Raw genomic sequence first — 12,821 nt, 5'->3', positions numbered from 1 at the left:
GCTCGCCGTCGACGCCGGTACTCCAGCTCAGTGAGAGGAGTACGCGGCATCGACGGGGGAGCCTGCCTGCCTGCCGCGTCTGGACCCGCGGTAAGTTCGAACTAAGGTACTTCGAATTCGCGTACCTTAGTTCGAAGTGGGGGGTTAGTGTGGACCAGGCCTAAGGGTTAGATTGTGCTCAAGCCCTGAGCAAGGGTTGGTGTATAAGCTGCCAAGAGTAACCCCGGGAGACATTTCAAAGTGAGAATTCCTCCCCTGCTTTCTCTTTGTCCCGGGGGGGGGGGAAGGAGTACTTTGCTGCTAGCTTATACCATGGGCCCCCATCCAGCCATTTGGGTCTCTCCCCACCTGCTCCAGGGAGGAAGTAAACAGATGCACAGCCTCTCTTACTTCCACAAGCCCAAGCAGCCCATACAAAGGAATTCTTACTCCTCTGCTAAATCTGATCCTCTTCATTAGGATTTTCTAACTCTTTATTCTCTTGAACATTATTAAATCATATTTACTGGATAGTGGATAAGAATAGAATTGATAATAATAATAATCATTAATCTGCAGACCAAGAGTTTATAAACCATATACATCCCAAAAATCACTTTAAACTGTAGTTTCATAAAACTGGCTGCTTTTGATCTCCAGATATTCCAACTCAAACAGATAATTATAAATTATATGCTACCTATTGTTTTAAATGTAGAATTTCTTGCTATTTTGGTCAATATTTAATACACAGTGACCAGATTATGTGACAACTGTGACAATTAAACTCCAGTTATTACACACAGCAAATTGCAAATGGTGTGGCCTTTATTACCCTGGAGAACCAGGGCACAAAATTCATGTTTCAGATTTAGGAGGTAAAGAAATTATCCTGGAAACATCATCCTGAACTTTTCTTTTATAATCCATGATACTTATTCAGGCTCTAATGGTAGCTTCATGAAAAATGTAGCCCTTGTTATTCAAATTCCAGACCTTTCTTGAACAGATTGCTAGTCTGCAATACTGTTTAGTGATTTTATCATATGGACATATCTGCTGGGGATTAGGATATGACTATTTTAATCTGTAATCTAAGTCAAGATAGAGCTGTCATATCACTGGACAATTAAATGCTAATAAAAAAAAAAAGACTGAAATCTTCACCCACTGACTATGGTGAACAGGTTTGCAGACACCACCGCAGACACCATTTAGCACCTGGTGTAGAATGAGTCAAATGTACCGCACTAAATAAGATCTCCTGCAATTATCCCAATTAAAAATTGCCAATAAGGTGGAGTTTCATTTTCTGTTAAATTTCACAACCAAAATGATGAGGATGTAGCACAAAGGCCCCAATTCAGCGAGATACCTAAACACAGGGTTTCTCAAACAGGGGTCACCGCTTGTGTAGGGAAAGCCCCTGGCGGGCCGGGCTGTTTACCTGCCCCGTCTGCAGGTCCGGCCGATCGTGGCTCCCACTGGCCGCGGATCGCTGCTCCGGGCCAATGGGAGCTGCTGAAAGCGGCGGCTAGGAAGTTCCTCAGCCTGCGCTGCTTCCAGCAGCTCCCACTGGCCCGGAGCAGCGATCCGCAGCCAGTGGGAGCTGCGATCAGCCAAACCTGCGGACGGGGCAGGTAAGCAAACCGGCCCAGCCCACCAGGGGCTTTCCCTACACAAGCGGCGACCCCTGTTTGAGAAACCCTGCCTAAGCACATGCTTAACTTTAAGCACATGAATAGCACCATTTATTACTTTGCTGAGTTTGGGTCTAAGTGCATAACTGAGTAATGTAATGGAAATGATAGACTGTGGTAACAATGCTTGTGTGTTTACAAAAATTACAAAAACATTTTACTGTGAATTTAAAAGTTCTGTGCTACATGGACACACACACAGATTCAGTACACACACACACACACGGACGCTTATTGCATTGAGAAACATTTGAAAATATTTTCCTGAAGGCCAGAGAAAAAAAATAGACTCTAGACAGCCACTTACATCACTTATCAATAAAAGTATAAAAAATAGATGTTCATTAACACAACATATTTTCTACTTACCTACTGTTAAGGCATCAAATAGCCGGTGTATTGTGTCTATATCTTTGACAATCCCAGATTCTTGGATTCGCTTCACAAAATCGTCCAACTGCATGTGTGTTTTTGGTAATTTAAAATTTTTTACATGGTCATCTACTTTTGTAACTTCTCTTTGTTTTTCCATCACTTGACTGATCAACCTCTTCAACTCGGGTTTGCGCTCTGCTAGGGAACGTTCAGAAGGAGGCATAGTTTCCACCATCTTCCTCACAAGATCAGTAGGAAAAATTCTTATGTCTGTTTTATATAGATTCTGAAAGTCTGAAAGCGCATCCAGTAGTTTCCCTTGCATCAAACCAATAAGTCCACGAAGGTAGAAATACCTTGCCAGCAGTGCTGAGTTATCATGTTGTAAAATATTTATAGCTCTGGTGAGATGATTGATAAAATCTGTATAGTAGGTGTGAACACACTGATTCATCAGAGGAAAGTGAATTTCTGGGATCCTGAACGTACTAATTGATTTAGATGACAATTTTACAGCTAAAAAAAAAAAAAAAAAAAAAAAAAGCTCGAAAAAAAAAGTGAAGAATGAAAGCTTACAAGCATCTTCAAACAAGGAATTTTTTTAAAAAAATTAAAAATATATCCTGCATAACCTAAAATGTGACCTGCTCCCCCAGTAATGCAATATTATGCCTGTGAGACAAATAAAATTGTTCGCACACACTCCTTGATGCCAGCACAGACCCTGATTCAGTAGTCCATCCCTATTCAGCAAAACACTTAAGCACATACTTTAGTTCTGGGACATGTTTAAACCCCATTGACTTTGCTGAACAGAGATGAGCTTAAGCACCTGCTTAAATGTATTTCTGAACTGAGCCCTAGGTGGGAAAGGATAAATGGACACAGTAACTGGTCCAGGAAGCAGCCCCACAATGACAACACTCGAGTAGGTGTTCAGTCCCTTGTGGTGGTTACAGGATAGCACAATTCTGAGCTCAGAGCAGCCAAAGGTTCAGGATGATGCAAGTCACTACTTCATGCATGGTTTGGTTACCACCTCCTGACTTCCGCTGTGTTTACATGGTCAGTGTGATACTGTATAGAAAGGAAGGTGACCATCTACACTAATATGGTCCTGTTACAAAATTGTGATAAATTTTGTACTAAGTACAAGACATTGCATGCGGGGTTATGAAATTTTTATGTGTGTTTGTATCTTAAACATGTTGTGAGTCTGAGAAACGCCCACAGGTTAGCTCAGGGGTCTCAAACACACGGCCCGCGGGGTTATTTTCTGCGCCCCCCCCCCGCCCCTCCCACCGTTTACCTAGAGCGGCTCCGGCACGGCGCGCACCGGGGGCAGGGCAGGCTCCCTGCCTGCCTGCCCTGCCCCCGCGCCACTCCGGTAAGCGGCCGGAACCTGGGGGATGCGGGGCACTGAGGTCTGTGTGTTGCTCTTGCTTCAGGCACCGCCCCCAGCAGCTCCCATTGGCTGCACCTCCCGAACCCCTCCTGCAGCCGAACCCCCTGCCCTGAGCCCCCTGCCGCACCCCGACCGCTTGCCACACCCTGCACTCCTCCCCCCTGCCCTGAGCCCCCGCCGCACCCTGCACCCTAACCCCCTGCCCTGAGCCCCATGCCACAGCCCGCACCCCTCCTGCACCCCACCTGCCCTGAGCCCCCTGCTGCACCCCTCCTGCACCCCGACCCCCTGCCGCACCCCACACACCTCCTGCAGCCCAACCCCCTGCCCTACCCTGCAACCTGACCCCCTGCCGCACCCCTCATCCCTCCTGCACCCCCTGGGGGTAGAGAGGGGGCGGAGTTGGGGTGGGGATTTCGGGGAAGGGGTTGGAATGGGGGCAGGGAAGGGGTGGGAAGAGGCAGGGCAGGGGCGGGGCCTCATGGAAGGGTTGGAGTGGGGACGGGGCCAAGGCCGGCCGGGGGGAGGGGAGGTGTCAGTAAAGCAGCCCTCGGGCCAATGTACTAGTCCTCATGTGGTCCTCGTGGTCATTTGAGTTTGAGACCCCTGGGTTAGCTCTTTAGAAATAACAAAGGAGTTGTAAACTAAGGTGTCTGCATGTTGTCCCTGAAGATAGCTTACATGGCACTCTGGCAAAGGTGCAAGCTAGAATCTGCAATTCAGATGAAGGATGGATGACAGAGCACGTACGCCATGAAGCTGTCTGACATGTAACACAGCCAGGATTTTTCCAGCAAAAAGGGGTCAAGATATAAAGGAGTGAACAAAAGCCTGTAGCCTCCTCTTTCCTACCACATCTCTGGAATGTTGAATTTTAACAAAGGGAAATTTTGAACAACAAGACTGAGGTCCCCAATCTATTTGGGCAACCCAGAGAAACTCATAGAAAACTAGCAGATTTAACATCCCTGATATTATTTTGCACTATATACTCTGATACAACTGTAATGTATTTTATCTGCTTAAATATTTAATAACTCATTTCTTTTTCTTAGTTAATAAATCTTAGTTAGTTTACTAAGGATTGGCTACAGTGTTGTTTTTGGTGTGTGATTTGAAGTACCGATTGACCTGGGTAAGTGACTTGCCCCAGAGGGCTGGAAGAACCTGATGTGTGGTGAATTTGGTTTAAATACCTTTCATCATAAAGTCCAGTTTGTGAGAGTGGTACTATAGGCTGGAGTGTCTACGGTGACTGTCTATGATAAAACTAGTTTGGTGCTTCAGGAATCCACATTCGTGGCTGTCTTGGTGAAATCTAATTGTAGAATATACCACCAGTTTGGGTGTCTGCCCTGTTTTCTGACAGTCTGACCTGAGATTGGCGCACTCAACTGTGAGCCACACCAGGCGAGTGAGCACCCAAATACCTGGTCCACGATATCACAAGATACTGTACTTGTTAGATACATTTTTCCTTACCATGCTCTGTCTCTGATCTTCGGAGTGATGAAGTCCTAGCAGGACTATCATGAGGCTTAATATCTTGTAGATTAGGCATACTTATTACCATACGTTTACTAATCATATACTGAGGGTTAAATCTTTTAGAAGCCATTTTCTCCACAGTCAGTCTTCTTGGGCTATCAAGCATTGAATTTAATCTGAAGAAAACAATTTTTAATTACATTTTACACATATTATACTATGCAGCAGCATAAATGAAGATAAATTGTAATTTATTATTATTGCTCTTTTTTGTATTACAGTAACACCTACCAACTCACAGCACTCTGACTATCGCCAATTTACTGCAGGACATTTACTGCAAAGGATGTGACAAAAGTTTCATAAAAGATGGCTCATCAATTACCTAGAAAGACAAGGCTACTCACCTGGTGTGGTAACTGAGGTTCTTCGAGATGGTTGTCCCTGTGGGTGCTCCACTTTAGATGTCTTGGCACCCTGTGCTTGTAATTGATTTGTAGTAGCAGTGCCCAGTTGGGCTGCGCATGCACTGTAGCAGTCTCGCACCGCTCCGAGCGGTTACATAGCGGTGCGCAGCCAACCATCCCCCAGTTCCTTCTCTACCCCAGAGAATCGGCTGGAAACTCCAAAGTAGAGGGAAGGAGGGAGGGTAGTGGGGCACCCACATAGACAACCATCTCGAAGAACCTCAGTTACTGCACAAGGTGAGTAACCCTCTCCTTCGAGGAGTGTTCCTGTGGGTGCTCCACTTTAGGTGACTATTGAGTAGTGCCCCTCAGTGGAGGGTAGGGGCTTTGGAGTTGGTCTATTGATGGTGGATAACACTGTAAGTCCAAACTGAGCATCTGCTGCTGATTGTTGTTCTAACACATAGTGTTTAGTGAAAGTATGGGCTGATGTCCAGGTACTTGCTTTGCAAAAGTCAATGATAGGTACATTATTTAGAAAGGCCACAGATGCTGCTAACGCTCTGGTGGAGCGTGCACAGACTCCCAGTGGGAGTTGCAGATTATTGTTTTGGTAGCACAAATGGATACATCCAGATACCCATTTGGATAGTCTCTGTTTTAAGATGGTTTGGCCCCTCAAGCATTCTGTTATGGAAACGAATAGTCTAGGTGATTTTCTGGATGTTTTTGTTCTTTTTATGTAGAAAGCTAATGCTCTGCAAACATCTAGCATGTGGAGTGAGGCCTCCCTCCCATCAGCACGTGGCTTAGGAAAAATACAGGTAAGTAAATGGGCTGATTTAAATGAAAAGGGGAGGCAACCTTGGGTATGAACTTGGGGTGCGATCGTAGGATTACTTTATCCTTAAAGAATATTGTATAAGATGGATGTGCCATTAGGGCACCTAATTCTCCCATCCGTCTTGCGGACGTGATAGCAATGAGGAAAGACACCTTCATAGATAAATGCAACAAGGAGCAAGTTGCAAGGGGCTCAAACGGTTTTCCTGTAAGACCGCAAAGAACAAGGCTGAGGTCCCACATGGATGTAGGGTTTCTTAGGGTGGGATAAGTGTTTTCTATGCCTTTAAGGAAGCGTTTAATCGTCGGGTGAGCAAATATAGTGACTCCGTCCACCTTGTCATGGAAAGAGGTGATGGCAGCCAAGTGTACTCCGATGGAGCTCATGGATAGCCCTGATTTTTTAAGCCCCAGTATATAGTTGAGGATTCTTGACAGTGGGGCAGACTGTGGACAGATCTGTTTGCCCTGGCACCAAGTGCAGAATTGTTTCCACTTATGGATATGTGTCTTTCTTGTGCTTAGTCTCTGACTGCTCAGTAGTATATCTCACTTCCTCAGAACAGTCCTTCTCGACCCCCCATCAGCCATGGAGTAAGTAACCAGGCCTTGAGGTGGAGTACTGCAAAGTTGGGGTGACAGACGCATTCCGCATCTTGTGATAGAAGGTGAGGCACTAAGGGAAGGGTATGAGGCGGTTTCACTGCCATCTGACGCAGGTATGGGAACCACATTTGTCTGGGCCACGTGGGTACAATGAGAATGATCCTGGATTTGTCCTGCCTGATCTTGTCAATGACTTGGCTTAAGAGGAGTTGGGGGAAATGCATACATCAGTTGCACTTCGCAGTTTAGGAGTGTGTCGCCTAGGGAGTGGTGTCCCAATCTGGCCCGGGAGCAATATTCGGGCACTTGGCGTTCTGAGCTGTTGCAAATAGATCTATGGTGGGGAACCCCTACAGTTTTAATATGGCTTTGAGAATTCCAGGATCCATCTCCCACTCGTGGGTTTGTGAAAAATCCTTGCTTAGTTGATCTGCTGTTGTAGTCTGAAATCCCGGCACATAGGATGCCGATATCTCTATGTTGTTCGTGATGCACCAATTCCAAAGGCATATTGGCTCTGTACATAAGGAGTATGATCCTGTTTCCCCTTGGAGATTTATATAGAACATGCATGCTATATTTTCCATAAGGATCTTGATGGCATTGTTTTTGATTAAAGGGAGAAAGTGCTTGCATGCATTTCAGACTGCTCTTAGCTCCAATAAGTTTATGTGCAAGTTGGACTCCGCTGGGGACCAGCAGCGTTAGATTGTATTGTCACGTAGATGTGCCCCCCAACCAAGTAAGGAAGCGTCTGTCGTGATTGTCATGGTTGGAGCTTTTTGTTGGAAAGGAACTCCTAAGCAGACGTTTTCTGTCCACCGTGTTAGCAAGTCTTTTACCCTGCATGGCATTGTGAGGCGTGTGTTGAGAGCGTATCTGTGTGGTATATACACTGTTCGAAGCCATGCCTGTAAGCATCTCATGTGGAGTCCAGCATATTTTAGAACAAAGGTTGTCGCAGACATGTGCCCCAAGAGTTGTAAGCATGTTCTGGCAGATGTTTGTGGGCTGTCCATCACCACTGAAATTAGGTTGACAAGAGTGAGGAAGTGTTGTCGGGGTAATGTTGCTGTGAGACAATCGAGGTAGGCCCCTATGAATTCCAACTTTTGGACAGGAACTAGTGTGGACTTTTGTACATTTATTTGCAACCCTAGGTCAGTGAACAGGGTTATCATGGTCTGCGTGGCATTTATTGCTCCTTGCTGCGTTGGTGCCCTTAGCAGGCAGTCATCTAAGTATGGAAATATCATCACTCCTTGTCTGCAGAGGTGAACTGCAACGACACCAAGAACCTTGGAAAAAACTCTTAGGGCAGTGGACAGGCCGAAGGGTAGTACTTGGTATTGGAAATGCTGATTCCCTAGGGTGAATTTCAGGAATCTTCTGTGTGATGGGTGAATAGTAATATGAAAATAGCATCCTGGAGGTCAAGGGCTGAGAGCCAATCTCCTTTCTCTAATGCCTGAATTATTGTGGTTAGTTTCATCATTTTGAATCATCATGTTCTCACGAATTTGTTGAGTTTTTGTAAATCCAAAATGGGTCTCCATTTCTGAGTTAGAAAGTAATGGAAATAAAAACCTCTCCCAGTGTTGGGATGGTACGGGTTCCACGGCACCTAATTGTACGAGGTGGTTTATTTCCTGTTATAACAGGTGCTCGTGAGAGGGGTCCCTGAAGAGGGACGGGGAAGAGGGTTGGGTAGGTGAGACAGAAATAAAGGGGATGGAGTAGTCCTTCTGGATAATCTCTAGAACCCATTTGTCTGTCGTGATGGTGTTCCAGACTGGGTAGGATGGTGACAGATGGTCTCCGAATGGGTGGGGGACCATATCTGGTTCTGGAACCAGAGAGTGTGAAGGTCTCGTGCCCTTTACCACACCTTTAAAATGATTGTCTGGAGGTGGATAGTTGAGACATTGAAAATTGATCTTGGTTCTGCTGACATCCGTTCTGGTTTTGTTTACGCTGTTGGTTGTACTGTCTTTGTGGCTGGAAGTATGGTGTAAACTGGAATCGTCTTTGTGGCTGGAAGTATGGTGTAGACCGGAATCTCTGGTTGTAAAACCTGTTCTCTCTTTTTATTTGCAGGTACGTATATGCCCAGGGTTTTTAAGTTCACCCTTGAGTCCTTAAGGTGTGTAGAGAGACATCGGTTTTGTCTGCGAATAATTTTTACCCTTCAAAAGGATAAGTCCTCAACAGTGGCTTGGATCTCCCTTGGGAAGGTGGGAACCCGGAAAGGTGGAGCCAGAATGCACGGCGCATGACCATGGATGTTGCAATGGACCATGCTGCCCTGTCTGCAGAGTCAAGAGAGGCCCGTAGGGCCGTCCTGGTGAAGAGATGCCCTTCAGAAACATTTGCCTTATATTGCTCTTTTTTGTCATCAGGTAAACTTTCAACAAATTCTACATTTTCAGAAACAGATTGTGTGCTTATTTTGCCAGTAGGGCCGCATAATTGGCTATGCAGAACTGGAGTGTCGCGGAGGAGTAGGTTTTCCATCCAAAGAAGTCTAGCCTTTTCCAGTCCTTATCATATGGGGTCATTCTGGACTGGTGTGGTTTTCCCCTTTGTTTGATCGCATCCACCACGAGAGAGTTTGGTGTGGGGTGGATGAATAAAAATTCAGCTCCTTTTGCTGGCACGTAATACTTTTTGTAAGATCTCTTACACAAGAGAGGGGCTGTAGTGGATGTCTGCCAGATTATTTTTGCAGGCTCCATGATAGCATCATTAATTGGCAGGGCTATCTTTGCCACTGAGGATACCTGGAGTATGTCCGTGAGCTTGTGTTGGGTCTCTGGTAGTTGTGCTAGCGAAATGTCCAGGGATTCAGCTACCCTTCTGAAGAGGTCTTGAAAAGATTTGAAATCATCCCCCATAGTGGGAGGGCGGGGTGGCATTATCGTTTTGTCCGGTGACAAAGATGAGATGTGAGTGGGCTGCAGAGTGTCACCTTCAGCTGTGTCCTCAGGCTCCTAGGTCTCTTCCTCTTGTGTCTCTGAGGGCGCTGGGACAGTTGGAGAAGGGGACAGTGTTGCTCTGAACCTAAGCAGGTTAGGAGGCCTGAGATTTTAGACCCTATACATTGCCCATGGATCCCAGTATGGCCAGCTGGGTGGGAATGGTATAGGGCAGTGGTCTCCAAACTTTTTTGATCGTGCACCCGTCAGTAAAAAATTTTTGAGCACGCACCCCCTGCCGCGCCACAGGGCCGCCCCAAGCAAAAAAAAAAGAGGCGCTCAGACTCCTGCCCGAACTGCCGAAGCGACACTGCTCCGGCTGCACTCCTCTTTGGAGACCACTGGTATAGGGGGCAGTGCCCATGGTTGATCATACCAGCCCCACATGTCTGTAGATGTTTGGTGATGAGAAAGTCCAGGTTTAGGCAAGGAGTGTATATTACTGCCTCATCCTCTTCTTCCTCATCACTGGAGATAGGAGGGGCTGATCCACAAGGAATGGTTACCAGGCTTGGTCCCAGTCTAGACGGGGTACTGTCAGTACCAAGTAGAGGAGATTCAGGCATGGAGGCCGCTATCAGGTCCACGTGCCTCATGAAATGCTGCGGGACTGTGAAGCTTGGTGCCGGGAAGGCATCGTGCACTGACCACTAAGAGTTGAAGCTGTCAGTGCCGATGACTTAGAGCTGTGCTACACAGGTACAGCAGGTGGCGCCATTGTACTGCTCGGTGCCGAGCTTTTCTTCAGATCAGACTTTTCTACATGCACCTGCATTAGAGCTTGCCCACATAGGGCCTTTAACTTCTCGGGAAGTCTCGGCACCAGACGTTCCCGGTGCCTCGTGGTCCAGCACTCTCGGTGCCATCGGTACCGGGGCAGATTTTTCATTTGGAGATCACTTTCTTTTAGGTGATTCTCAGTGTGGGGATGTTTGGGGCCACTTTTTGGTAGCCTTTCTAGAAGCAGGCTCCTTAGCAGCCGTTGTTGAATCAGATCCCCTGTCAGACACTGCTGCTGGCAACCGTTGGCCAGGAGGCGTCCTGGACTCCAGGTCAGAGGCTGGTCTGAGGGATTTCTCCATCATAAGGAGCTTCAATTGGAGATCCCTGGCCTTCCTTGTCCTTCCTGTCAGTTTTCAACAGTGTGGACATTTTTGGGTAATGTGCGTCTTGCCAAGGCAGTTGACATACTGTGCGTGGCCATCAGACCCTGGTATGGAGAGTCTGCAAGTTGGGCAGTGTTTAAAGCCAGGTGAGCTAGGCCTGCCTGAAAGAGAAAGTCCTTTGGAGAAAGAACAGGGATAAACCCTGTTTTTCTTTCTTTTTTTTTTTTCAAGGCAAGAGCTGAGTACCCGCCAGGGAGGCAGGAATAAAAGAGGGAAGGGAATATTATATATTTTTTTTTTAAGAAAAATTAAGTAAAACATAAAATATAGAGGACAAGGGGATAGGGTAGATAACTACAACTAAGCTAACACTATCGGGAACAGCTATGAACCATTAATTTATCTAAAGTAAGAGAGGGTGCTGCTGTCACTCCGACTCAAGGCAAAGGCGGTAGAGAAGGAACTGGGGGGCGGTTGGCTGCGCACCGCCATGTAACTGCTCGGAGTTGCGCGAGACAGCTATGGCAAGTGTGCGGCCCAAGCGGGCACTGCTACTACAAATCTCCAATTACAAGCGCAGGGCGCCAAGACACCTAAAGTGGAGCACCCAGAGAGACACTCCTTGAAGAACTTATGTATATATAGGACATGATCCTACATCACTATCATTCTAAGACATTTTTGCATTGATTTCAATGGAAGGAAAATCAAGTCTGTGGTAAACTGTAGTGAGAAAATTTTACCTATCTTCTTCAGACTGAGTGCTCAACTCAAGACGAGCAAAAGCATCCATCTTTCTGTTCAGACGAGCTTTAAGAAACGAGTGAAATATATGGGTCTCTAACACCTGCAATACACAACAGCAAACTGATATTAATTGTTGATCATATACAAGTATACATTTTTTATTAATAGCCTTCATCCATTTTATTGACCTAATAGAATTAAATGCAAAAGCCTATAGGAATGCAATGTTAACATTGCACAATTAAAAAAAAAAAAAAAAAAAAAAAAAATCACAAAAGTCAAGAAAAGCAAAACTTAAAAATTCCAACAGCAACATCAAGTCAACCTCTTTACACACCCTGTATAATTTTATGGTATACATTTTAATGACAGACAGTAATATATTAAACTACAAATTTAACAAGAAAAAAAAACTAAATTTTATATTTTCTAATAACTTTTGATTGTAACTGGGCAACTTTAAACTTAATTCATGATGTGAAGGAAGAGGCTCCTCACAGCTCCATGTTAAAAAATTCTACTGCCAAACTGAAGAGAAAATTGGGATGATATCCCTGCCGTTGACTGAATATTCCCTCTTGTGAGAGCCATTAAATTATCCCTCCTTAAGGTGACTTATCGCTGAGACGCTTAGAAACACATCTAAAGTCAAAAATATTACACACACATCCAAACTCTCCCTAAAGGTCTCCCTTCTTCCCTTACCACTTCAAATGACAGAAAATGACCACCACCATATGTAACCAATAATTTGTATCATTTCTAGAAACACAGTATAAACATTTCTAGCACAGGGCTCTTAAAATTGTTCACCAATGCACCAAACTACCCTATTCAGCAAAGCATTTAAGCACATGTTTAAGTCTCATTGATGTTGTCTCCCTACTATCCATCTAGGTTTTTATACCACACCTATGCCTGTGATACCTGACCTCCTCACAAATTTACTAAGGTTAACGCAAGATGGTATCTATATCTTTGGTTGTAGTTATGAAAAAGAGCTTTCTTTAAATGGGAAAACAAATAAACTGATTCTCCACTACTTTACCTGGGGCATAAACTCCATGTCGGGAAAGAGGTATCACAGGCTAAGGGCCAGAGGGAATTATGTTCACAGGGCTTCAGTGAATTTGAATAATATATTTATGTATTTAAAAAATAAGAAAGGAAAAAAGAAACTGCATATATAA

The 12,821-nt window shown here is 45.3% G+C and overlaps 1 protein-coding gene across 1 annotated transcript in view; it reads right to left on the bottom strand.

Moving 5' to 3' along the window:
- The window catches only part of DENND3 (DENN domain containing 3), a gene marked incomplete at its 5' end in the record, with an annotated part of 62,032 nt that overhangs the window by 22,095 nt on the left and 27,116 nt on the right, over positions 1-12,821 (bottom strand). Inside the window, 3 exons of the mRNA XM_029913402.1 lie at positions 2,049-2,570; positions 4,942-5,123; positions 11,628-11,731. Coding sequence (XP_029769262.1) covers positions 2,049-2,570; positions 4,942-5,123; positions 11,628-11,731 — 808 coding nt within the window. The remainder of the gene's footprint in view (positions 1-2,048; positions 2,571-4,941; positions 5,124-11,627; positions 11,732-12,821) is intronic.

Source organism: Terrapene carolina, unplaced genomic scaffold (assembly GCF_002925995.2).
Source record: "Terrapene carolina triunguis isolate 2854851 unplaced genomic scaffold, T_m_triunguis-2.0 Scaffold58, whole genome shotgun sequence".
Classification (NCBI taxonomy): domain Eukaryota; kingdom Metazoa; phylum Chordata; order Testudines; family Emydidae; genus Terrapene; species Terrapene triunguis.
Note: the sequence above shows the minus strand (reverse complement) of the source record. Positions and strands in the feature narration are given on the sequence as shown.